Here is a 25,859-nt window from a genome sequence, read left to right on the forward strand (position 1 = left end):
GATCCGCGATTGCATTTTTTTCCAAAACCAAATTCCGGGTGTTTAAATGAAAAATGATTAGATTTTACACTCAGCCATTTGAGTTTGCGCTGATGGTTTTTAGTGATATATATATAAAAGAACAAAGGCAGGCCAAATTGATATAAATACAATAATTGGGAAACTGAAACCTGATTTTAATAGCCATTCTGCCAATTTCGATGTCATATTACACGGCCGATTGTCGCAATCCGTTAACGCCGACTCTGAACTTGTTAGAACAAACCTTTCTGTTTATTTCATATTTGTATCAGTAAATAATGTACATTTAAAAAAATAAAACTTGACGAAGAACAGCGATTTCATTTCGGATCGATCTTGGCTTCTTAAACCATCTGCCGGCCGGGTCTTTTTTTAAAAAAAGAACGATATAATTACGCGAAGGGGGTGAGCTGCCGAGTCTAAGGCTGTCCAATTCTAAATAAAATGTAATAAATGAAACAGCAGTTTAAAGAGAGGAGTGTGCGCTGATCTGCACTTATTGGATAAAACTCGACAGATCGCCGCGTATCGAGATAAATCCGTCGCACAAAGACTGGATCTGGACCGCCTTCATCGATTGGAGACTTTAATATTGCTGCATTTAACACTCGTCGATGAATAAAACGTTTCATGTTAATAGTTTTCCTCGTCAGTGATTTCGCGTTGGATTCTCGAGTTGAGGAGCCGGCAAATCCACACGCTCCCCCTTCTTGTGCGTTTGCCACTCGTTGGCCAATCGTGGGTGAAGACCTGGTCCGCCTCAGCCACTGAGGGGCGGTGAGCGTGAAGGAAGAGCTCAGGGCATGTAGTCGGAAGCGCCCTAGAGTGATGAACGTTCCCTCTTCCAGCTCCCTCTCCAAGCTCACCTGCTCGCACCAACCCTCTCACAGTCCCGCCACAAGCATGCTTTGTGGATCGGCGGCGGTGGCGAGGCGCTTCTCCTGAAAGGTTATTTTTTGGGGGGCTACATCTTGCTGTCTTGAGGGCGGGACAATGGATCAGTCGGGAAACACTCAGACCCAGCCTCAACACGAACCCATCAGTTTCGGTATCGATCAGATCCTCAGCGGCTCCGACCAGGAGAGCTGCCTGCAGACCAGCGCCAGGGTATCAGAGGCTGGCTACTTGGCCAATCCAGCCAGCGGCGCCTACCCCACCCTCGCCCCTTCCTATCCGGCCATGGGAGCTACGTACGAGGACAGTCTGTCCGGATCTTACAGTGTTAACCTGAGTATGAACGTTAACGGCCTGGCTTCTGCCGGTGTGATCAGAGTGCCGGCGCACCGGCCCATCCCGCAGGCCGCAATGTCTAATATGGCCAGCATCGGCAGCGTCGCGGGCCTGAGCGGCCTCAACTTCCCCTGGATGGAGAGCAGCAGGAGGTTTGCTAAGGACAGGCTAACAGGTAGGCGAGCGCTTTGGAAGTGGGAGAAATGCGGCGGGCCTCCAATACCTGCAAACCAACAGTGTAGGGAGGAACTGCATGTGCTGGTTTACACCGAAGATAAGACACAAAATGCTGGAGTAACTCAGCGGGGCAGGCAGCAAAGCATCTCTGATGAATGGTCTCGACCTGAAACGCCTCCCATTCCTTCTATCCAGAAATGCTGCCTGTCCCGCTGAGTTACTCCAGCATTTTGTGTCTACCTACAAACCAGCCCTCCGTTTAAGCTGTAAGTTGTACACTGCCGCCCGAAGCTGTCCTCACAACAGAGGAGAAGACTGTGATGTTGGTAACATGTGATTGTATTTAGCATCAACCAACAGTCTAAACAATTGGGTAAACTTTGTAAACACTATGGGCTTGTTTTGAAGTTGGTGGGTTTTTTCCCCAACTCTTTTCATGTCAATACCACTTGTCATGAACTTGTCTTGTAACGAACTTGTCTTTTGCCGTGGGTTGGCTTTCGTTGCGTGTGCAGATTGCGATGAAAGAGATCGAGAATTGGGAACAGAATTGGTGGACTCAGCAAATAAATCGAATTTTTAAAGAAGTAAATCATAATATTGTTTTGGGACAGCGAGTGGCTGCCGGGTAATGTGTTAAACTTGATTTCATGAAGTGTCCGGCCACTCACACGGAGATCGCAGGGAAATTGACCGCAGAAAACTTATACCCCCCCCTCACTCTCACGCTAAAACATTCATTCCCTCCCCCAGAACGAATGTGACAATGAACGAATAATTGAGGAAGGAACTGCAGATGCTTGTTTACACCGAAGATAGACACAAATGCTGGAGTAACTCAGCGGGACAGGCATCGTCTCCATTCCTTCTCTCCAGAGATGCTGAGTTACTGCAACATTTTGTGTCTATTTTAAGAATAGTTTAGTCTGGTATCTGTCTGACTGGCTTAGATTAAAATAAAACAATACGTTAAAAAGACCGCGTTGCAGTGACACCTGACAAACATTCAGAATAAACACCTCCGCTCTCAAACTGAACCAAAGATAGACACGAAAAGCTAGAGTAAAAATCTCCATTTCTTAACAGGTATCTGCAGTTCATTCCTACTCAAACTGAACAGGCCGGGCCTGGGCAGAGCAACCCCGGTCCCAGCGACCAGATCCCGTCCCAGAAGCACTAGACTGCAGATGCTGCAATCTGCAACAGAAGGCAAACTGCTGGAAGAATTTAGCAGAGTTCACGTCGACCAACCCCTGATGCTGTTCGACCTGATGCGTCTCGCCAGCAGTTTTATTTTCTGCTCCCGTCTCAAAGGGAACAGATCCCAACCCAGCGAGCAAGTCCAAGGTCTAGAGAGAATAGTTTCTAATTCAGAAAAAGCAGTTCGCGGCTCCGAAAGATCAGGCCCAGCCCAGAGGAGAAGAGATTTCAGCGAAAGAAAAGGTCTTGGCCCAAAGAGACCGGGTCACCATTCAGAGACCCAGGACGCAAAGATCAGGCGCCGCCCAGAAACAACACAACCCGGCCTTGATAGGGTAGCTCCCACCTCAGCCACTCCAGGGCCCAGACAGGACGAGACGCATTTTAGTTTCAGTTCATTAGTTTTATCAATTTCCTTTCAGTTTTGTGTGACGTTTAACAGGTGGACAGTTAACACACACCGCAAATCCTCTTCGCTCTCTCTCTCTCTCCATCTCTCTCACTCTCTCATTCCCTCCCTCTTCGCTCTCTCGCTCTCTCTATCTCTCCCTCTCTCTCGCTCTCTCTCTCTCTCTCTCTCTCTCTTTCCCCCTCTCTCGTTCTATGCAGCCGCGGTATTCCGACCTCAACTAAATACTAACCGGACAACAAGTTATCACCGTGAGCTGCAATTAAACCGGCATTGTAGAGGGTCAAAGAATCAAAAACCAAAGAATTAAATCAATGAGCCAACATTGTGGCGTTCAGTTACGTGAAATGAAGTAAGCAGCGGCCTCGACGAAACGATGTAGCGAGAGCTCAAAGTCAGTTCATCTTTCACCGGCTCCACCCTGCCCTGTTGAATATAAAATGATATCCAAAGTATTGCAAGAAAGTTTGTAAATACCCAGTTAAAAAAATATCGGAGTAGTTTGATAGGTTCGAATATCAATGCCACAAGCTTGGATTGATTGGTCAGTTTGGGAAGACTTGTTTATAAACCTGTGCTGCTGGGTGTGTCTGGGTGCGTGACTGGATCTGTATTTGGGTTTCTGTGTATGTGCATTTATTGAGTGCGGTTAAAGTTTCTTCCTCAGTTATGGATATAAAGCCCTAAACCCTATAGAGGACGGAAGAGTTAACTGATGCGAACTTTTGAACTCCAATCTTGCATTATTTTGCTCTTTGTGTACCCGTTGCTGTATTTATTGCAGTCTTTTTTCATGACTATATATACATTTTACTATGTGAGCTTCATGTGAACAAGGGATTTCATTGCACCCTATTGTATACGACAATTATCTGAATCTGACGCCTGGTTTCGGCGGGCTAGTTTGTGGCAGATCACTTATATGTCTTTTTGTTTCCATTTGGCAGCTGCCTTGACGCCCTTCACGGTAACCCGGCGGATCGGTCACCCCTACCAGAACCGGACCCCCCCGAAGCGAAAGAAACCGCGCACCTCCTTCACCCGCATTCAGATATGCGAACTGGAGAAGAGGTTTCACCGACAGAAGTACCTGGCGTCGGCGGAGAGAGCGGCGCTCGCAAAATCCCTCAAAATGACGGACGCTCAAGTCAAAACCTGGTTCCAGAACAGGAGAACTAAATGGAGGTGAGCCACTGCAACCGGGTTCATGGTGGGCATAGTGGGGGCAGTCCGGTAGACGGAGCGGGGCAGGTATGGAAGGGAGAGACAGGCAGAGTTAAACAAGCACGCTGGGAAGGGGTCGGATTGATGACTGGGTGACAAAAAACTAAAAGAAGCGATGGCCTAGAGGGGAAACAACAGCGCGGGGGTTAAAGATGTGACAGAGATGGAATATGTGGGTTTGACGGAGGTACGAACTCAAGCGGGTCAAAGTTGCCAACATTTGAGTCCATCCCGATTCTGGCTCCGCTCACGGACTGACAGGAGTTGTGGGGACACAGATTGTGACAGCAATTGAAGGCAGTGACTTTAATCTCCCACCCCCCCCCCCCCCCCCCGCCCCCTGTATTTGTTTAGAGGGGGACAATGGATAGAAGTAAAATGGTGTGTGTATGCGTGTGTGTGTGTGTGTGTGAGTGTTTGTGTCTGTGTGTGTATGTGTGTGACGGTATGCGTGTGTGGGTCGGTGTGTTTGTGTGTGTGTCGGTGTGTGTGTGTATGTGTGTGTGTGTGTGTGTGTCGGTATGCACATGTGTGTGTGTGTATGTGTATGTGTCTGTGTCTATGTGTGTGTGTGTCGGTGTGCACGTGTGTGTGTGTGTGTATGTGTGTGTCGGTATGCACATGTGTGTGTGTGTCTGTGTCTATGTGTATGTGTGTGTGTTGAGGAACGTGGTACAATTCTATTTCGACGAGCAGCAGGTGATGGAAGGTTTGGAAGAAAACTCGAGTGAATTCGCTGCAGTTGGAAGCGGCGGGAATGGAAATTAGATTCAAAAAGTAGTGAGCGTGTGAAATTGATAATTCCACCATTGATGGGAGTGAAACATTCGACCCCAAGAGGGACTGACATTTTAAATCTGTCACGTACGGGGGAAAGACGGGGAACAATACATTCTGAAATACGGTGAATGGCGGGGAGAGAGAGAGACCAATATTAAAATAGAAATGATGATGCGAGAAAACACATTATTTAAAACAAGGAGTGAGCAGGGAGAGGAGAACCGTTAATATAAAATACACGGGAGTGAAATTAAAACACAACGAATTGAGCAAGGAATACAGCAAAGAAGAGTAACGGTGGAAAATACGGGGGAGTGAGGATGGAGTAGATAGACTCAGAAACATTGGGCGTGACAGGGTGAGAGATTTCATCGGATTTAATTTTTCTGTGGCAATGAAGAGGGAGAAACCTGAATATATTTTTTTTAAATCATAATCCAAGGAACTGAACTGGGACCAGTGATCTTCAGTCCAATGGATTCCAACATTAATTGTAATCTGTCGCAGTGTAGCGAGCCGGTCAAGGTACACTACCAGATTGAGCTTTACGTGACGAGCTCTTATTGCCCATCAAGTACGATTGGGGTGAATTCATTTGGTCAAATCGATGTGACATAATACAATTAAATATGTTTCTAACCAGGCAAGGCATGTTTAATGAAGTTCGTTGCGAAATATAATTCCAAGTTCAACTCTGTAATAGAACGAGAAACTGTTTGAAATGATCTACTACCTGGCGACCATCTTTCAAGCGGTGACGGATCTGAATCAAAGTTTTACACCTGTTTCGTGTTTGGAGGGGTGGGCAGTGTAGAGAATGATCCTGATGGACTGATCGACATGGGCGTCCTATTTAATAACATTTTCGGGTCGGATTGATGTCTAAGATAACTAACTGCAGCTGCGCCATGCTTTTTTTTTGCAGCAGCGGGTTTTTTATGTTTGTAATTTTCATTTTATTTAATAATTAAATAAGACTCGCCTGTCTGTAAAATCTGGCTTTGTACCGTAGGGCTGTTTTAATTAACTTTCCCACCAGTAATAACACCTCTTTGATGGCGAGACAATTACTTTCTGCTGGTAAACTAGAATAAGAATGACAAAATAAAATAGGCTGGACAATCCTGTAAATCTGTAAACACCAGCGCAGGGGAGGGGGGGGGGGAGGGGAGGGGAGGGGCGTGCAATTAAGGGAAAGAGTTACATAAATTAAACAGATGATGGAAACATTAATTTAAATTAATTTAAAACTCCAAAACTTAAACCTCAATTTAATTACCAAAATTCTGTTTGCAATATTTTTCTTCTGAATATATCTGGCTCATTATTTTGGTGTAAATGTTATTGATTAAATAATAAAACAAAGCAATCAAACAATATCAGAACAGGAAAGGCGCCAATAGCGCATAGACTTAAACCGGCCCTAATTGAGATGCGCAAACTGTTTTGTTTTGTCTTGCCAGGATTTTGTTTATTGAGAAAAAGGATGCTCCTTTAACATAAAGAAGGTATTTATGCATGCAGGGATGACATTAATGGCTCGTTAGTGGGGACTGACCTGTTTACAGCTCTCTGTCAAGTGTAATAGATTCTGGACAAGATGATAGCATTTGTAATAACAGCAGCAAACAGCAGCAACAGTGTTATTGGACAATCTGTTATCGAAACTGACTGCGCTTCCTGCCGCCAAACAGCGGACTGTGATAAAAAGGATCGTGTTTATTTCTCCGTGTGTCCCATAGTTATAAATCTGAAGGGCAAGGCAAACTTCAAGGATGAATGGCAACAAAGTGCACATTTGTTTTTTTTGCTGTCTGGCACAGTCGCCTCCAGTGAAATGAATGATGAAGATTTTGGCGCATTGCACTAAATCAGAACTAAAGATTTGAACCGCTCTGCCGTGAAAATACCACATATTACTTACATCCGCGATTTATTATTTTAGAATAAACCGGTTACAGTGGAGTTTTCAATGAAATATTTGTGTGGGCGTGCGGAAGAGTGTGTGGGTGTAAGGGTGGGTCATTGAGAGAGCGTATCCGCATGGGGCACGCGTCAGTGAGCTTGCGTGAATACGTTATTTTGTGCCAGATTATTTTGTGTGAGAAACTGCGTGTGAGAATATGTTCGTATGTGAGTGTAAGTAGATGCGTGTGTGTGAGCCTGTATGGTGTGTGTGTGTGTACACGAGAGAGGGAGGGACAGACTGAAACACACACACACACACACACACACACACACACACACACACACACACACACACACACACACACACTCACACACACACACACACACACACACACACACACACACAGAGGGACAGACAGACGGGCGACATTGTGTATTTTAAACTGTGAGAGTGAATGTTGGGATCAGCACATGGAGAAAGTCTGTCTTTCCACAAGGGGGGAGAACTCAGGGATGCGTTTGTTCGTGGGTGTGTTAGAATGTAAATCTGGGAGAGTGCTTGTTAATGTGAGTATTAGAATGAGCGGGTGGTGTTTTTTTATGCTGAAGAATTAGAGAAACTTTCGCCTGCGTATATGAGAGTATAGATGTGTGTGAAAATGTGTAGGGAAAATGTGACTTAAATCCCGTCTGAGTTTTAGTTGGTGTGTAGTTGGTGTTTAGCTGGTGTGTAGTTGTTTGCCGTGTGTGCGCCTTTGTATTGTTGTTTGTCTGTTTGTCTGCGTCTATTCGTATGTGTGTGTGTGTGTGTCTATGTGTGCGTGTGTGTGTGTGTGTGTGTGGGGGGGGGGTCTATGTGTGTGTGTGTCGTGTGTGTGTCTATGTGTGTGTGTCGTGTGTGTGTGTGTGTCTATGTGTGTGTATTTGTGTATGTGCGTGTGTCTCTTTATGTGTGTGTGCGCGCCTCTCAATGAGCAGGAAAGAACCATCAACCAGTTTGATGCTGATTGAATAAACTGTAAATAAAGTCACCTTTCAATAGATTATAACTCAACCAGCTACATAGTTGTGTGTAAAAGCCTGTTATTTATTTCACACTGCACACCCGCTGTACTTATCCCAAGGAAAGATAAGGGCGGCACGGTGGCGCAGCTGCAGAGACCCGGGTTCGATCCTGACCTCGGGTCTGTCTGTGTGGAGCTTGCACGTTAGTTATCTCGCGTGTATTTCCTCCACTATGTGCATTCTCCCTGTGACTGCGCGGGTGTTCTCCGGGTGCTCCGCTTTCCTCCCACATTCCAAATACGCGCGGGTTTGTAGATTAATTGGCCTTGAGTGTTTAGCGGGTGGATGAGAAAGTGGGATAACATAGCACTAGTGTGAATGGTAATGATGGTCGGTGTGGACTCGATGGGCCGAAGGGCCAGGTGAATGGTGTACCTTTCAATGATTCCGTGATGAACCGTCCTGTCTCTCCCATGCAGGATTAAATATACTTTCATATATTAGACTCCTATCGACGTTAAACAGTATAATTGAAGATTAACACAAAATGATGGAGTACCTCAGCGGGACAGGTGGCATCTCTGGAGAGAAGGAATGGGTGTGTGTGCGTGTGCGTCAGGTCTGAAGAAGGGGCTCGGCCCGAAATGTCTCCCGTTCCTTCTCTCCAGAGATGCTGCCTGTCCCGCCGAGTTACCCCGGCATTTTGTGTCTATCTTCGGTGTAAACCAGCATCTGCAGTTCCTTCCTGCACAAACAGTATTATTGATATTTGTACCATTACAAACGCATATATTTGCATCTGTATTTATCGTGTACATTTTTAAATGTTCTGTGCGTTGCCTTGAAACTACGAGTTTCTCATATTTTAAAGTCATTTTTTAAAAATACATGTCAATTGCAGCAAGCACATATTTCGGGAAGTGGTGACTTGCTCGACTCGTTCCCCTTCCAAATTAACATCGGATATCTGAAGAAGGGTCTCGACCCGAAACGTCACCCATTCCTTCTCTCCTGAGATGCTGCCTGACCTGCTGAGTTACTTCAGCATTTTGTAGATAAATACCTTCGATCTGTTCCAGCATCTGCAGTTATTTTCTTGCAGTGTGCAGAGCGTGTGGGTCGGTCGGTCGCTGCGTCCCGTCTCTTCACTCCACACAGGCGACGTCGAGAGCTTGGACCATTCCGTTTCAATCTCTTCAAACGTCGTTTCGTTTACAGTTTATTCGCCCAGCATCAAAACACCCATGACTTTTTTTGCAGCCGCTTCTTAAATCTAACATGAACAATAGATTTGTGATGTGGTAATGGGAACAATTTAAGCTAATCTCTCAAGCAAAACACGGTAGATGGTGGAAACTCGAGCCATAACCAGAGAGCGCAGGAAACACTCAGCATATCAGGCAGCATCAGTGGGGAGAGAAACAGGCTCAAAGCTTCACGTCGACGACTTGATTCAGAAGTGGGAACAGTAATCGTCTGTGTGGGAAGGAACTGCAGATGCTGGTTTAAACCGAAGATAGACACAAAAAGCTGGAGTCACTCAGCGGGTCAGGCAGCATCTCTGGAGAAAAGGAATAGGTGACGTCTGAAGAAGGGTCTTTTCTCCAGAGATGCTGCCTGACCCGCAGTGTTTCCCTCCCCGGGCGCTGCCTGGCCTTTTAGACGCGCCAGCGTTCGCTGTTTAATGTTAAACGACGAGGCGGATACTTAACAAATGAGAGAGTGGAGAGACAGGAGGGGAGCGGAGTGCCAAGCGAGACTTCACTGTCTCTAACATCTACCACTGATGATATCTGGAGGCTCAAGTTCAGGGGTGAGACGGCGAATCATTGAGTCAGTGGTAAGGAAATATTCCAAGTCATAGTCGATGCACCATCCAGGTCCAGTGTCCGCAAATTCCCCGGAATCTGTACGCGAATATATCCCTGCTTGTGCAAGGAATCAGCGTACGTTCGTCATGTAAGGACCGAGATACTACCTGTACTATTAATCATCGGAAGGACCCATGCACAGATCATCCTACGCACAGAACACCTCCTTGTTTTCTTGGTATTTACCATCCGGCCTCGGCTCTTTAATACCGTACCACATTACACATATTCCGAGGATGTTGCCAGGACTAGAGTGTCTGAGCTATAGGGAGAGGTTGAATAGACTGGGTCTCCATTCTATGGAGCGCTGGAGGATAAGGGGCGATGTTGTAGAGCTGTATAAGATCATGAGAGAAATAGATCGGGTAGATGCACAGAATCTTTTGCCCAGAGTAGGGGAATCGAGGACCAGAGGACATAGGTTCAAGGTGAAGGGGAAATGATTGAATAGGAATCCGGGAGGGGGGGGGGTAATTTTTTCATACAAAGGGTGGTGGGTGTATGGAACAAGCTGCCAGAGGAGGTAGTTGAGCCTGGGACGATCCCATCATTTAAGAAACAGTTAGACAGGTACATGGATAGGACAGGCTTGGAGGAATGTGGACCAAGTGCAGGCAAGTGGGACTAGTGTAGCTGGGACATTGTTGGCAGGTGTGGGCGAGTTGGGCCGAAGGGCCTGTTTCCACACTGTATCACTCTCTGACTCTATGACACATGCGTTGGGATGGGAGAGCCCACATTACAACCCAGTTACTCACCCCCCCCCCCCCCCCCACACACACACACACACACACACTCCAAGGGCACTGAGCTCCCACCTCTTTACTGACTCACAATTCTCCCCACAAATAATGCTGGCCCACTATTGCCCCCATGCCTACATTACTGATTTAATACCCCTGTCCACAGCCCAGTCCAATTACTGAACTTGCATCAGCTCCCAACACCTTCATGCCAAGTACTGACTCTTCAGCTGTCTTCCTCACTCCACTTAATTCTGGAATTCTATGCCACAGAAGGCTGTGGAGGCCAAGTCAATTAATATTTTTACGGCAGAGATAGATAGATTCTTGATTCTTGATTTGTACGGGTGTCAGGGGTTATGGGGAGAAGGCAGGAGAATGGGGTTAGGAGGGAGAGATAGATCAGCTATGATTGGATGGCGGAGTTGACTTGATGGGCCGAATGGCCTAATTCTGCTCCTATCACTTATGACCGTATGATTAGCAACCCTTTATTCTCTGTCCCAAATTATTGATCACCCTCTTCCCCACTTTACCCTGAGTACTGACCTTTTACATTCTCTCACATCTGAACTCTATTACCAATGAATTCCACACCCTATCTAGCCCCACTTTACAATAATCATAAAGTAGGCCCTCCACAAAGGGTGGGTGGGTGGGTCTATATGTTACTCACCCATTCTCATTATTAACCATGCATGTCCTCCCCCCACCACCTTCCCCACATGTTCCTGATCAGTCCTTTCCTCCCACGTACACTCCAACCACTGACCTTCCATCTCTTCCCCATGTCCACTCTTTCACCAAAGAACCCCCCACCAACCTACCCTTGTCCCGCTCGACCACAGATACTGACAACCACTAGAACGCCATTTAGGCTTACATCGCCATGGGGATGGCATTGTAGAGAATATCCCCACCATCGGCCAAATGACTCCATGGGTAAATTCAGAAAGGAGAAGACTTGCAGTAGCCAGTGGACATCAGATAGGTTGGGGTTTAGGTGTGCAATAATTCCACCAGTGACGTGGAGTGTCCCATTCCTGCTGCCCAGATAGAGTGGATGTGGAGAGGATGTTTCCACTAATAGGAGAGTCTAGGACCACAGGTCATATCCTCAGAATTAAAGGACATTCCTTTAGGAAGGAGGTGAGGAGGAATTTAGTCACAGGGTGGTAAATTTGTGGAATTCATTGCCACCAAAGGCTGGGGAGGCCAAGTCAATGAATATTTTTAAAGCAGAGATAGATATATTCTTGATTAGTATTAGGTCAGGGGTTATGAGGAGAAGGCAGGAGAATGGGGTTAGGAGAGACAGATTAGTCACGATTGAACGGTGGAGTAGGGTTGATGGGCCGAATGGCCTAATTCTGGAAAGGCGATGAGGATTTTGCCCACGTGGAAACCAGGGAAAGGAATGGGTTGAGTTTCTGCAGTCAGAGCTTTAGGTTTTAAATTGGACCTCAGTTGCAGAAATTTCTGAATTAATCTCAGTGGCTAATGAGTAAAGGAAAGGTTGGATGAAGCAAATCTTTGTTTGGCTGGAGAAATCATTACGAAAGGTGGGGAATTCAGAGTTCCATCACCTCTTCTGATCCTGCAAGACCCTCTTGCATTTGATCCTGAGAAATTTCTTTGCTAAAACCTCATGATCCATCCCTTTAGGGGAAAGGAGACCCACTCAAAATGTGTGGGTTCCACTTCAGTGGAACAGAGGCTAATGTACTCCTGGAAAGATGACACATGCTCTGAGAGAGGGTTTACCATCATATGCCAAGGGGGTGAGTAGTGGAGAGAAAGAGCAAGGCTCTAAGTTGAGACGAGCATTTAAAAACATAGAAAATAGGTGCAGCAGGAGGCCATTTGGCCCTTTGAGCCAGCACCCCCTGCATTTGATGGCACTGGGCCTGTACTCGCTGGAGTTTAGAAGAATGAGGGGGGGGGGGGCCTCATTTAAACGTACAGAATAGTGAAAGGCTTGGATAGAGTGCCAGAGAAGGATGTTTCCACTAATGGGAGAGTCTAGGACTAGAGGTCATAGCCTCAGAATTAAAGGACGTTCTTTTAGGAAGGAGATGAGGAATTTCTTTAATCAGAGGGTGGTGAATATGTGGAATTATTTGGCACAGAAGGCTGTGGAGGCAAAGTGAGTGGATATATTTAAGGCAGAGATAGATAGATTCATGATTAGTACAGGTGTCAGAGGTTATGGGGAGAAGGCATGAGAATGGGGTTAGGAGGGAGAGATAGATCAGCCATGATTGAATTGGCATAGTAGACTTGATGGGCTGAATGGCCTAAATCTGTTCCTATCATATATGATCTTATGAAATGAGCAGTGATAAGTTCATAAATAACAGCGATCAATTGGAGAAATGGAATGCAGTCTAAGATGGGATTGGCACTCATGTAAAGGCACTCATGTGAGGAATAGATCAGGTAGATGCACAGAGTCTCACAGAGTGGGTGGAATCGAGGACAAAAGAGCATAGGTTCAAGGTGAAGGGGAAAAGATTTAATAAGAATATGATGAGTAACTTTTTCATACAAAGGGTGGTGGGTGTGTGGAACGAGCTGCCAGAGGAGGTAGTTGAGGCTGTTAGACAGTTAGTCAGGTACATGGATAGGACAGGTTTGGAGGGATACAGGCCAAGCGCGGGCAGGTAGGACTAGTGTCGCTGGGACATGTTGGTTAGTGTGGGCAAGTTGGGCCGAAGGGCCGAAACACCACTTTGGCCTTTGTTGCAAAGGGATTGGAGTTTGAAGATAAGGAGCAAAGAGGTTGCATATGTATGGGATGTTTTGTTGGGCCCTCACCTGGAATAGGCAGTTTAGGTCCCGTTGCACAGAAATATTATATAGTAACAGTGGAGGCACTAGAAAAGAGATTCACTGGGATAATTCCTGGGAAGAGATAGTTATCGTACCATGAAGAGATCAAATAATTTGTGCCTGTATTCATAGAGTTATACACACGGAAAATAGGCAATTGATGGTTCACGCCAACCACGTTGCAACCAAAGAAGAGCACCTCATACTTTGTCTGGGTAGCTTACACCCCAACGGTATGAACATTGACTTCTCTTACTTCAAATAGCCCTTGCTTTCCCTCTCTCTCCATCCCCTCCCCCTTCCAAGTTCTCCCACTAGTCTTACTGTCTCTGACTACATCCACTCCCCTGACATCAGTCTGAAGAAGGGTCTCGACCCGAAACGTCACCCATTCCTTCTCTCCAGAGGTGCTGCCTGTCCGGCTGAGTTACTTCAGCATTTTGTGTCTTCCTTGCCTAATTGATCGAGTCCCATTTGCTTGTATCTGGCCCATATCCTTGCAAAACTTTCTTATCCATGTACCCATCCAAACATGTTTTACATGTTGTGCTTATCCCCACCTCTGCTACTTCTTATGTCAGCGTGTTTCAAATACATATCACCCTCTATGCTCAATGTTACGCCTCAGGTTCCTTTAAAAATCGTTTTCCTTTCACCTTAAACCTACTATATGCCATCTAAATTTTAAACTCCTTTTCCCTGAGAAAAATATTGTGGCTATGTGTCTTTTGCATGCACTTTATGATTTTGTAAACCTCTAAAGCCTTATCCTCCCATCTTCCAGGGTAAAAGACATTGCTTATTCAGCCTCTCCTCATCACTCAAACCCTCCAATCCTGGTAACATCCTCATAAATTATTTTTGCACCCTAAAAAAGACACAATGCACAGAGTATTTTACCCAGAGCAAGGGAATCAAGAACTGGAGGGCGTAGGTTTCAAGTGAGAGGGGACAATTTAATAGGAAGCTAACAGGCAACTTTTTCACACAGAAGGTGGTGGGTGTCTGGAATGAGCTGCCAGAGGAGGTAGTTGAGGCAATTACTATTCCAACACTTAAAAGATATTTGGACAGGTACATGGATAGGAAAGGTTTAGAAGGATATGGACCAAACGCAGGGAGGTGGGTCTAGTGTAGATGGCGCATCTGAGTGGGCAGGTTGGCCCAAATGGCCTGTTTCCGTACTATTTTACTCTATGACTGGAGTAAATCGGCCGGTCAGGCAGCATCTCAAGAGAACATGGATTGGCGACATCAGTTTGGGACCCTTCAGTTTCCTTCCTATAACACTGTACTCTAAATGTGGTGTTACCAATATATTTAACAGCTGTAACATGGTGTCCTAACTCAGTACTCTGCAGCCACCCGATCAAGGGAAGTGTGCCAATCACCTTCCTCACCACCCTGGTTACTGTGTCACCAGTTTCATGGAACTGTGTATCTGCACCCCTAGGTCCCACTCTTCCAGAGCAGCACATCATATTTATCTGAATTAAACTCCATCTGCCAATCCTTGGCCCTTGACCCAAATGATCAAGATCCCATTGTAACCCTGGATAGCTTATATCACTAAAGGACACCAAGTATTGAAGTAACTCAGCAGGTCAGGCTGCATCTCTGGAGAACTTGGATAAGTGACGTTTTGGGTCGACATCCTTCTTCAGACTGTTTCACTGACCAGTATACCACTAATTTTGGTGTAATCCACAAACTTATTAATCATGCCATCTACAGTACATTCACATCCAAATCCTAAATATATCCAATTAACAACAGTGTACACATCACTGATCCCTGTGGCACATTCATTGTAGTCCCTGGAGTTTAGGAGAATGAGGGGTGACCCTGTCTTCAAAATATAAGATCCTAAGGACCCTTGACAAGTAGATGTTCGGATATTTTCACGGATGGGAAAAATCTTGAATAAGGAGACATTCAAACACAATAAGGGGCTGGTCATTTAAAACTGCACAGTGGCGCAGTGGTAGAGTTGCTGCCTTACAGCTCCAGAGACCCAGGTTCGATCCTGACCACAGGTGCTTATCTGCACAGAGTTTGTACGTTCTCCCCATGACCTGTGTGGGTTTCCCCCGGGATCTCAGTTTCATCCCACACTCCAAAGACATACAGGTTTGTAGATTAATTGGCTTGGTATCATTGTAAATTGTCCCTAGCACGTGTAGGATAGTGTTAGTGAGCAGGGATCGCGGGTCGGCGCGGACTCGGTGCGCCAAAGGGCCTGTTTCCGCGATGTATCTCTAAACTAAACTAAACTAAACAAAAATACCGAAGTTTCTTCTCCGATAGGGTGGTGAATCTTTGGAATTATGCCCTAGTCGGTGGTGGAAGCTGGATTATTAGAGTGGGTAAATAAAGGGACATGGAGAAATGGCACAGGAGAACATTTGAGGCCAATGCAGATAATTGAAATACTTGAAAGGTCTAATGGCCTACTCCAGCTCCCATTTTCTGATGTACTTGTGTGACTGGTTTGAACACATTCCCATGGAGATGGAAAGAAAGATCCAAATCTCGAGCTTCCCAAATGACTGAAGAAATAGAAGTCCAAATTAGACAAAAATATCTCATAGTAATTAGAGTGAATCTACACAGGAAGGAAATAAACTGAATATGGAAAGTGGAAAGGAACTATAAAATGTAGAAAGGGGTGAGGTGGGTTGGAGAGGAGGGCCTATCAAAATAGATTTGCAGCCAGTGCAAATCCAGTGTAATCAGCCAGTCCTTTCCCCTGACTCTCAGTCTGAAGAAGGGTCTCAACCCAAAACGTCACCTATTCCTTTTCTCCAGAGATGCTGTCTGACCCGTTGGGTTACTCCAGCTTTTTGTGCCTATCTTCAGTGTAAATGTCTAGTTGGAGCAAGGCTGGGGCCAAAAGTAATCCAAATAAATGTCCTGAAAGAGACAGGAGGCATGGTCCAGGTACCTTTAGAATATGCTACCTGTTTTCACTAGACTGGAGAGAATGCAAAGGCGGAGGCATAATTATAGAGGGTACAATAAAGAAATACCTGTTCTCCAAGCAGTGGACACACCATCCAGATGATTAGTGAGTGAACTAAGAGTGGGCATTGAGGAGGCTCATGTTTCAATCTTGCAAATCCTCTTTGGATATTGGAACAGTGTCAGGATATAGGATGGTGGGCATGGTGTTTGCTAAATTAATAATGAGAGGAATAAATGGAGCAACTGCCATCCCAACGTCAGTGATGTGAAAAATGGAAGAGACAATAATTGAGGAAAAGTTTGGGCTAATAAATTTGGTGACAATATGTATATACCCTATAGATCTTTCTTTTTATGCACATCCTTCAATTTAATTCCATTTATGTTTTGATGACATATTGGATAGGGTTGATGGGGATGCAGTTATTGATATGAATATGGGTTTAAAATCAAATGTGGTGAAGCAGCACATGACAGGTTTATTTGTAAAATTAACGATCATGCGCTCAAAGATCCAGTGGGAACATTCATAAAAAATGGTCAAGGGGAGAAGCAGAGATTAGTTTTGATCAGATGTTTTGGACTAAAGTAAATAATGCTGTTCTGGGGAGTTGTTATTGGGACATCTACTATTCCTGATACATATTTATGTATGATACAAACATGTTTGAGTATACCGGGCATACTTACAGCATTTGCAGTTGTATGAAAGAAAGTGCCAAATAATGGGGATGATAGAAACAGTAGACTCTAGCTGGTAAAATGGGCAATAAACATGAATGCAGGAAAATGGGAAGCAATATATTTAAGCAGGAAAATGAGGAGAAGCAATATAAACCAGATGGCACGATTTTATAAGGTATGCAGGAAAAGAGACCTATGGGTGTGTATATATGTACATTTCCAGAAATTGAAGAATTTTGACAATCTTGTTTTAAATTATTGAGGATGTTTGACTTTAGTCCTAGAATGTGAAAACAAGGTGTTTGTTAGTTTAGTTTAATTTAGTTTAGTTTAGAGATACAGCACGGAAACAGGCCCTTCGGCCCATCGAGTCCGCACCGACCAGTGATCCCCGCACATTAACACTACCCTACACACACTAGCTCCAATTTACACTTATACAAAGCCACTTAACCTACAAACCTGAACGTCTTTGCAGTGTGGAAGGAAACCAAATATCTCAGAAGGAAACCAAATATCCCACGCGGTCATGGGGAGAACGTATAAATTCCATACAGACAGCACCCATAGTCGGGATCGATCCAGGGTCTCTGCCACTGCAAGCGCTGTAAGGCAGCAACTCTACCGTAATGCCACTGTGCCGGCCTTGAGTTCTGAATCTTGATTAAATGGTAATGGTTATTGGTTTATTTGGTACAGTGAAAAGCTTTTGTTTGCAAGCTATCTAATTCAACTAGATAATGTTACACATAAACACAATCAGACCATCCAGAAATTCAATGGGTAGAGCAAAGAGAAAGATAGCAGTTGCAGATTATAGTGTTCAGCAGTGGATTGGTACAGTCCAAGAGAAGGCGGCCAAAATCCACAATGATGTAGGTTGGGAGATTGCAGCTACACCCTAGCTTATGGCTGAACTATTCACAAGCTTGATAACAGAGGGGGAGAAACTCTTCCTGGGTCTGGTATTACATGCTGTCCATCCTTTGTGCCTTCTACCTGATGGGGAGGTGAGGGGATGACCTGGGTGGGAAAGGAGATGTCGGCTGCATTCCAGAAGTGGCATGGTGCGTTGATGGAGTGGGGAGTTTGGTTTGAGTGTTGGACTGGACACAACTCTCTGCAATTCCTTGCAGTCTTGGACGGAGCTGTCCCCAAACCAAACTGAAGTATTCCTGCATAACGCTTATATGGTGCATCTCTAGAGGTTGGTAATACTGGATGAAAGGACGCTGAATTTCCTTAGTCCTAGGAGGAAATACAGGCATTGCTGGGTTTTTTGGCCTTCAATGTGGCTGGTCCAAGACAGAATGTTGGTCATATTTGCCCTAGGAACTTGAAGCTCTCAACCATTCTCATGTCGGTATACTACGTTCAGTTACTACTTTCGGTTCCTGGGGGTACACACTCCAGCAAGCCTACAGTGGTCTCGGGGATGCCGGTTTGAAAGCCCTCCGTTATCCAGATTGATTTGCTTCCTTTACCACAGAGAGGATCGAGATGAGATTTCTTTAAAGGTGTTCATAATAATGTATGGTTTTAATAGAGTGAAGGAAACTGGTTCTCAGTAACAGAGCAGCGCAGATTTAAGATGACGGTGAAAGAAGCAGAGGCGATTCTGGAATTTAGAAGGATGAGAAGAGATCTTATCGAAACGTATAAGATTATTAAGGAGTTGGACATGTTAGAGGCAGGAAACATGTTCCCAATGTTGGGGGAGTCCAGAACAAGGGGCCACAGTTTAAGAATAAGGAGTAGGCCATTTAGAACTGAGATGAGGAAAAACTTTTTCAGTCAGAGAGTTGTAAATCTGTGGAATTCTCTGCCTCAGAAGGCAGTGGAGGCCAATTCTCTGAATGCATTCAAGAGAGCTGGATAGAGCTCTTAAGGATAGCGGAGTCAGGGGGTATGGGGAGAAGGCAGGAACGGGGTACTGATTGAGAATGATCAGCCATGATCACATTGAATGGCGGTGCTGGCTCAAAGAGCCGAATGGCCTCCTCCTGCACCTATTGTCTATTGATATGAGGAAGTTTTGCTTCACGGGTCATTGTGATCCCCAGGTCACTGTCCAGAAAAGCAGATTCACTGGTAGCATTTCAAAGTGAATTGGCGAAAGGTCGAGGAAGAGTTTAGGGGAGGGGGGGGTCAACTGAATCAGTTGGAGAGCTTCTTCACTCTGTCAACACACACTCCAACTCCACCCCTGCCTCCTCTATCTTTTGTCAGTAAGAAGGATACGGAACCCATTGCCTTATAACGTCCTGACGATGACCTAATATACTCTATAATGAATGGATATGTTTTTGAAGTATTACAATCTGCCGTGGCTTTGGTTCCTGTGTTAGTTTAGAGATACAGCAGGGAAGCAGGCCCTTCGGCCCATCGAGTCCACGCCGACCAGCGATGCCCGCACATTAACACTATCCTACACACACTAGGGACAATTTACAATGATATCTTTGGAGTGTGGGAGGAAACCGAAGATCTTGGAGAAAACCCTCGCGGACACGGGGAGAACGCACAAACTCTGTCGCGATCGAAGCCGTGTCTCTAGCGCTACAAGGCAGCAACCCTACCGCTGCACCACCGTGCTGCCCACTAAGGCACCAGCAAGGTTCTCCACATATTCCAAACCTACCTTGGCTGCCTTCTTTCTGTTTCTATATCCACAGAAACCGTGGATGCTTGCTTTGATATTAGGCACGTTTTCTCTCAAAATCAGTTTTCTCCCTTCTTAGGAACTTTATATTTGTTTGCTATGAAAAAAATTAACCAGTCATACACCCAAAGTGCTGGAGTAACTCAGCGGGGCAGTGCTGGAGAGAAGGAAGGGGTGGCGTTTTGGGTCGAGACCCTTCTTCAGACTGCAGTTTCTCCCAACAAAATTAACCAGTCTCCTGGTCTACCATCAGTTCTTGTTAATGTGTATGCCCGAATGTTGAATGTAATATTATCCTTGACCTTCTTTGCCAGGCTCAGTTTGTGCTTCTTTCTCATGGAATCCTACTGTCTTAGTGCAGTTTTAATGTATGCTACGTGTCTACTGAGCCGTCTTTGCTTATTTCCCCAGTGCACCTTAGATAATGCTGTTATAATTGTCCTTATTTAGTTTCAGTTTAGTTTATTGTCACGTGTATCGAGGTACAGTGAAAAGCTTTCGTTATGTGCTATACAGTCAGCGGAAGGACAATACATGATTACAATTGAGCCATTTGTAGTGTATAGATACATGATAAGGGGATAACGTTTCATGCAAGGTAAAGGCAGTAAAGTCCGATCAAAATGTGTAGGAAAGAACTGCAGATGCTGGTTTAAATCGAAGGTAGACACAAAATGCTGAAGTAACTCAGCGGGTCAGGCAGCATCTCTGGAGAGAAGGAATGGGTGGCGTTTCGGGTCGAGACCCTTCTTCAGACTGATGTCAGGGAAGGGGGTGGGACAAATATAGAATGTAGTCAGAGACAGTAAGACTAGTGGGAGAACTGGGAAGGGGGAGGGGATGGAGAGAGAAAGCAAGGGCTATCTGAAGTTAGAGAAGTCAATGTTCATACCGCTGGGGTGTAAACCACCCAAGCGAAATATGAGGTGCTGTTCCTCCAATTTGCGCTAGGCCTCACTCTGACAATGGAGGAGGCCCTGGACAGAAATGTCAGATTGGGAATGGGAGGGGGAGTTGTAGTGCTGAGCCACCAGGAGATCAGGTTGGTTGAGACAGACTGAGCGGAGGTGTTCAGCGAAACAATCGCTGAGCCTGCGCTTGGTCTCGCCGATGTAGAGAAGATGACACCTGGAACAACGGATACAGTAGATGATGTTGGAGGAGGTGCAAGTGAACCTCTGCCTCACCTGGAAAGACTGTTTGGCTCCTTGGATGTAGTCAAGGGGGGAGGTAAAGGGACAGGTGTTGCATCTCCTGCGGTTGTAGGGGAAAGTACCTGGAGAGAGGGTGGTTTGGGTGGGAAGGTATGAGTGGACCAGGGAGTTACGGAGGGAATGGTCTCTGCAGAAAGCAGAAAGCGGTGGAGATGGGAAGATGTGGCCAGTAGTGGGATACTGTTGGAGGTGGCAAAAAAGTTGGAGGATTATATGCTGTATGTGACGGCTGATGGGGTGGAAGGTGAGGACAAGGGGGACTCTGTCTTTGTTATGAATGGGGGGAGGGGGAGCAAGAGCGGAGCTGCGGAATATCGAGGAGACCCTAGTGAGAGCCTCATCTATAATGGAAGAGGGGAACCCCCGTTTCCTAAAGAATGAGGACATCTCCGATGCCCTGGAATGGAAAACCTCATCCTGGGCGCAGATGCAGTGTAGTCATAGGAATTGGGAGTTGGGGATAGAGTCTTTACAGGAGGCAGGGTGGGAAGACGTGTAGTCAAGATACCTATGGGAGTCAGTAGGTTTGTAGTAAACCTACTCTCACCTTTGCTTTCCTTCCCTTGCTGTGCACGATCTCAACTCAAATCAGATCGATTCTATATCACTGTCCACTGCTTTTATACGACAACTCATCATAATTCTGATAGATAGCATCCTTGATATCAACGCCACCCCATCTCCTTTCCCTGTAAGCCTTTTTCCTTGTTAAAGTGACCGGACATTGTCGCCCAAGTCGCTTAATCGTCATGGTCCGATTACAGACATTGCACTGAATCAGGACATGCATGGGCAGTGCATCCATCTTGGGGAGGAAGGAGCGACACAGTAGTTCACCATTCATTTCCAAAGAAATGTTGGCTCCTTATGGCTTGATTAGTTTAGCTTAGTGATACAGCGCGAAACATGCCATTCGGCCCACCGAATCCGCACCGACCAACGATCCCCGCACGTTAACACTACCCTGCACACACTAGGGACAATTTACATTTATACCAAGCCATTTTAACCTGTGCGGCTTTTGGAGTGTGGGAGGAAACCGGAGCACACGGGGAAAAAAACCCACGCAGGTCACGGGGAGAACGTACAAACTCCGTGCAGACAGCGCCGGCAACTCTACCGCTGCGCTTTCCTTTACTTGAGGACAACTCTACCCCATTCACCGCTGGTCTGACGAAGGGTCTCGATTCGAAACGTCACCTATTCCTTCGCTCCAGAGATGTTGCCTGTCCCGCTTGGTTACTCCAGTATTTTGTGCCTGCCACCGCTTTATCAGAAGCGGACTCCAGGCAGTGTGTCACCTGTCACGTTCCAAGCCTGGGATGGACTTGGACGGTCGTTTCATTTTACAGGTACCCGACTCCCTCGTGATTTTGCTCATCTGCCCGAGTCGCTATTGTTGGCCAATAAACGTTACATTGCTGGCAATTTCCTGCTTTGAGGTTTGTGTTTTGGGAAGGAGGTCGGTCTTTGGCGCTTGTTTCATGAATGTGAATCAGTCGAAGAAGATGACAATATTTTACACCACGTCGCTGGAGAGTGTTTTTTTAAAAACTGTTTGGGGAAGACGCGGGTATGAATTGAACGGGAGATTTTGCTCCGTTTAGGAATTCAATTAAATTATATTCCCGAGAGGTTGCTGAGATAGATAGCGCCGGCCGAGTTGGCCAGTCGTTGTGCTGAATGGGGAACGGCAAAGTGCTGGAAGAACTCAGCGGGTCAGGCAGCATCCTTGTTATTAGAGATAGAGTGCACCGAGTCCGCGCCGACCAGCGATACACTAACACCATCCTACAACACACACCAGGAACAATTTACAATTTTACCAACACAATTGACCGACAGACCGGAGCACCCGAAGAAAACCTCCTCTGGAGGACATGGGTCGACGATGTTTCGGGTCGGGACCCTCCATCAGACAGCGTGATAAATGTCCAATGCGAGGACGAGGGAAGGGTTTAAGTTGAACAATGAACGTCAGCAGCCAAGGATTGGTCTTGCTGACTGCAGGGTTGAGTCGCGGACAAACTATTCTTGTTTCAGGAAAGCGGAACAAATATTTGAATCCGGAGAAAATAAACGAGATTGTGAGGAGACAGCGGACACTGATGGTCACGGCAACAAACTGTGCATCGAGAGTATTGATGGTGGTAAAGTAAAGGTGCCCGCGGCGTGGCTAACTCTGAATTATTATTAGGACACTGCGAGCTGTAGGTGTAATACAACTGAGTGTAGGATTTGTCACTACCTGACACGTCTCCGTTGGCGGCGCATTGCTATTTTCGGTACAAAACACACGCGGTTTTACTGCGGGCACGGATAACGTTGACCAGGCCCCGACAATGGATGTCCACAGCTGTTGTATTGACATCTCATTTGAACGATGTTCGCCCTATTTCACTCTGTCAGGAACGGCGAACCCGCGCCTCTGTGCGCCACCCGAGCGCGGAGCGCCACCATAAATTCATGTCATAAGTTCTAGGAGGAGAATGAGGCCATTCGGCCCATCGAGTCTACTCTGCCATTCAATCATGGCTGATCTATCTCTCCCTCCTAATCCCATTCTTCTGTCTTCGCCCCCTAATCACGGAAGGCTGTGTAGGTCAAGTCAGTGGACAGTTTTAAGGCAGAGATAGATAGGTTCCTGATTAGTATAAGTGTCAGGGGTTATGGGGAGAAGGCAGGAGAATGGGGTTAGGAGGGAGAGATAGATCAGCCATGATTGAATGGCGTAGACTTGATGGGCCGAGTGGCCTGATTCTACGCCGATCACTTATGACATGATCTTATGAACCACTGACACCCATACTAATAAATAATCTGTCAATCTCCGCCTTAAAAATGTCCATTGACGGCCTCCACAGCCTTCTGTGGCAATGAATTCCACCACAATGACGGAAGTGCAGCCCACTAAAAGCTGGATGCCGCGATCCACTGATCCGAGGTGTATTTGGAAGGAGATGAGATTAGAATATGTTCAATGTCTTTCAATGCACGGCGGCAGAGTTGCTGCCTTACAGCGCTTTCAGCGCCAGAGACCCGGGTTCGATCCCGACTACGGATGCTGTCTGTACCTTCTCCCCGTGACCTGCGTGGGTTTTAGAAACAGACATTTTCGGTTTCCTCCGACACTCCAAAGACGTGCAGGTTTGTCGGTTAATTGGTTTGGTATAAGTGTGAATTGTCCCTAGTGTGCGTAGGCTGGTGTTAATGTGCGGGGGTCGCTGGTGCGGACTCAGTGGGCCGAAGGGCCTGTACCTTTAGCGCTGTATCTCTTAACTAAACTAAACTCAAATGTCTATTGCGTGGCGCTAATGAGCGGATGAGAAGGGGTTGTGGAGCGAGCGGGCGGCAAAGGGTGGGAGGGCAGACGATGTCATGAGTTGGTCTCGGAGCACGATGTTCACCAAGGCAGGGGGAGAGGGCGGTAGATTCACTTAGATCAGGAGTACACCAACCCGACTGTCCCCCCGTCCCCCCCTCACAACCACAAACACCCGTTCATTAGAATTCATTTGACTCTTTATGATATATTGAAGGACCGTGTGCTGGAGGCTTGGCACTACATTGGGGCGATTACTAAATATCGCGGACTAATGTGGAGCAACGCAGCTACTTGGTACAAAGCAGCAAAGCGACCGTCAACAACTGAACGTTAAGGTCCCAATCCTTCACCCTCTTTGACTGGGATCCACTCAAGTCCCACCAGCTTCAACGTCGTCTTGTTGAGTCTCATTGTCTGTAACTCGTTTTCACCCAGCCTACAGCTAACAATGGCCTGCCTCCTCCGTCATCGTTACTTTTGTTTTCATATATTTCATTCATGTGTTCTATATCTCTCTACATCACCGTCGACATCCCTAGTTTCCCTTTCCCCTGACTCTCACCCTGAAGAATGGTCTTGGCCCGAAACGCCGCCAATTCCTTCTCTCCAGAGATGCTGCCTGACCCGCTGAGTTACTCCAGCATTTCGTGTCAATCTTCGAGGTTTGGAAGGGCTGGCCTCTCCTCTGATCTAACGGCGCTGTTGTGTATTTTTCTCATCCAGGCGGCAGACAGCGGAAGAGAGAGAAGCCGAGAGGCAGCAGGCCAACAGACTGATGTTGCAGCTTCAACACGACGCCTTCCAGAAGTCCCTCAACGACTCCATTCAGCCCGACCCGCTCTGCCTCCACAACTCGTCGTTGTACGCGCTGCAGAACCTGCAACCTTGGGTCGACGAGCACAGCAAGATCCCAGTTGTCACGTCCTTGGTGTGAGACTGGGGAGAGGGTTCCCTCCGCGCACGATTCTCCACGGCGCTTATTTGTGTTGTTTCTTTAAAAGATGAGTTGGAGAGAGAGAGAGTGTAACGGATAGGGGTCGAGGGCTCGCTTTGAACCCAGTGCTCGGCAGTTTGAACCAGCGGGTATATATATCCCAGAGACATTAAAAGCAGGGCACTCCTTGAAGCGAGCCCGGCCGGCAGCAGAGTGCAGCGAGTCGCAGTGAGCCTCTGTGCATTAAGAGATTCACTCCAAACTCGGCACATTTGCCAACTGCCGCGGAACATTCGTGTAATCTTAATTCGCTTGTTTCGTCAATACTTGTATTTTAAATAACCCATCAAAAATAGAAAAGCAACAAAAAAAATGCTGACTTTGGCAATGGCAATTTGTCCTGTGCGCCTGGGGTTCGGTCCCAGCTGCGAAACACAAGTGCCATGTGAACATGTGCAGATATTGACCCATGCTCCAATGCCTTACCTGCGCCCCTTCAAGCATTCAACGCTCTCCGCGCTCTTCCTTCTGGTTGCTGGTAGTTCTCTGAACTCTCTGACACCCTGAAGCAAATTGCGAACGGGTCCTGGACCAGATGCCGCTGGATGTTGGGAATTCAATGGACTTCACTAAAGTACTTTAACCCGCCAGCCAAACCAGAGCCGTCCTCCAGTTT

At 46.4% G+C, this 25,859-nt stretch overlaps 1 protein-coding gene across 1 annotated transcript; it reads left to right on the top strand.

The window, feature by feature from the left end:
• The first annotated feature begins 1,014 nt into the window (after window positions 1-1,014).
• LOC144599949 (T-cell leukemia homeobox protein 3-like) lies at window positions 1,015-25,183 on the top strand. Its single transcript, XM_078411227.1, has 3 exons — window positions 1,015-1,426; window positions 3,985-4,222; window positions 24,973-25,183. The coding sequence occupies exons 1-3, from the start codon at window positions 1,015-1,017 to the stop codon at window positions 25,181-25,183; spliced, it is 861 nt and encodes a 286-aa protein (XP_078267353.1).
• The last annotated feature ends 676 nt before the right edge of the window (window positions 25,184-25,859 follow it).

Source organism: Rhinoraja longicauda, chromosome 14, assembly GCF_053455715.1.
Source record: "Rhinoraja longicauda isolate Sanriku21f chromosome 14, sRhiLon1.1, whole genome shotgun sequence".
Taxonomy (NCBI): domain Eukaryota; kingdom Metazoa; phylum Chordata; class Chondrichthyes; order Rajiformes; family Arhynchobatidae; genus Rhinoraja; species Rhinoraja longicauda.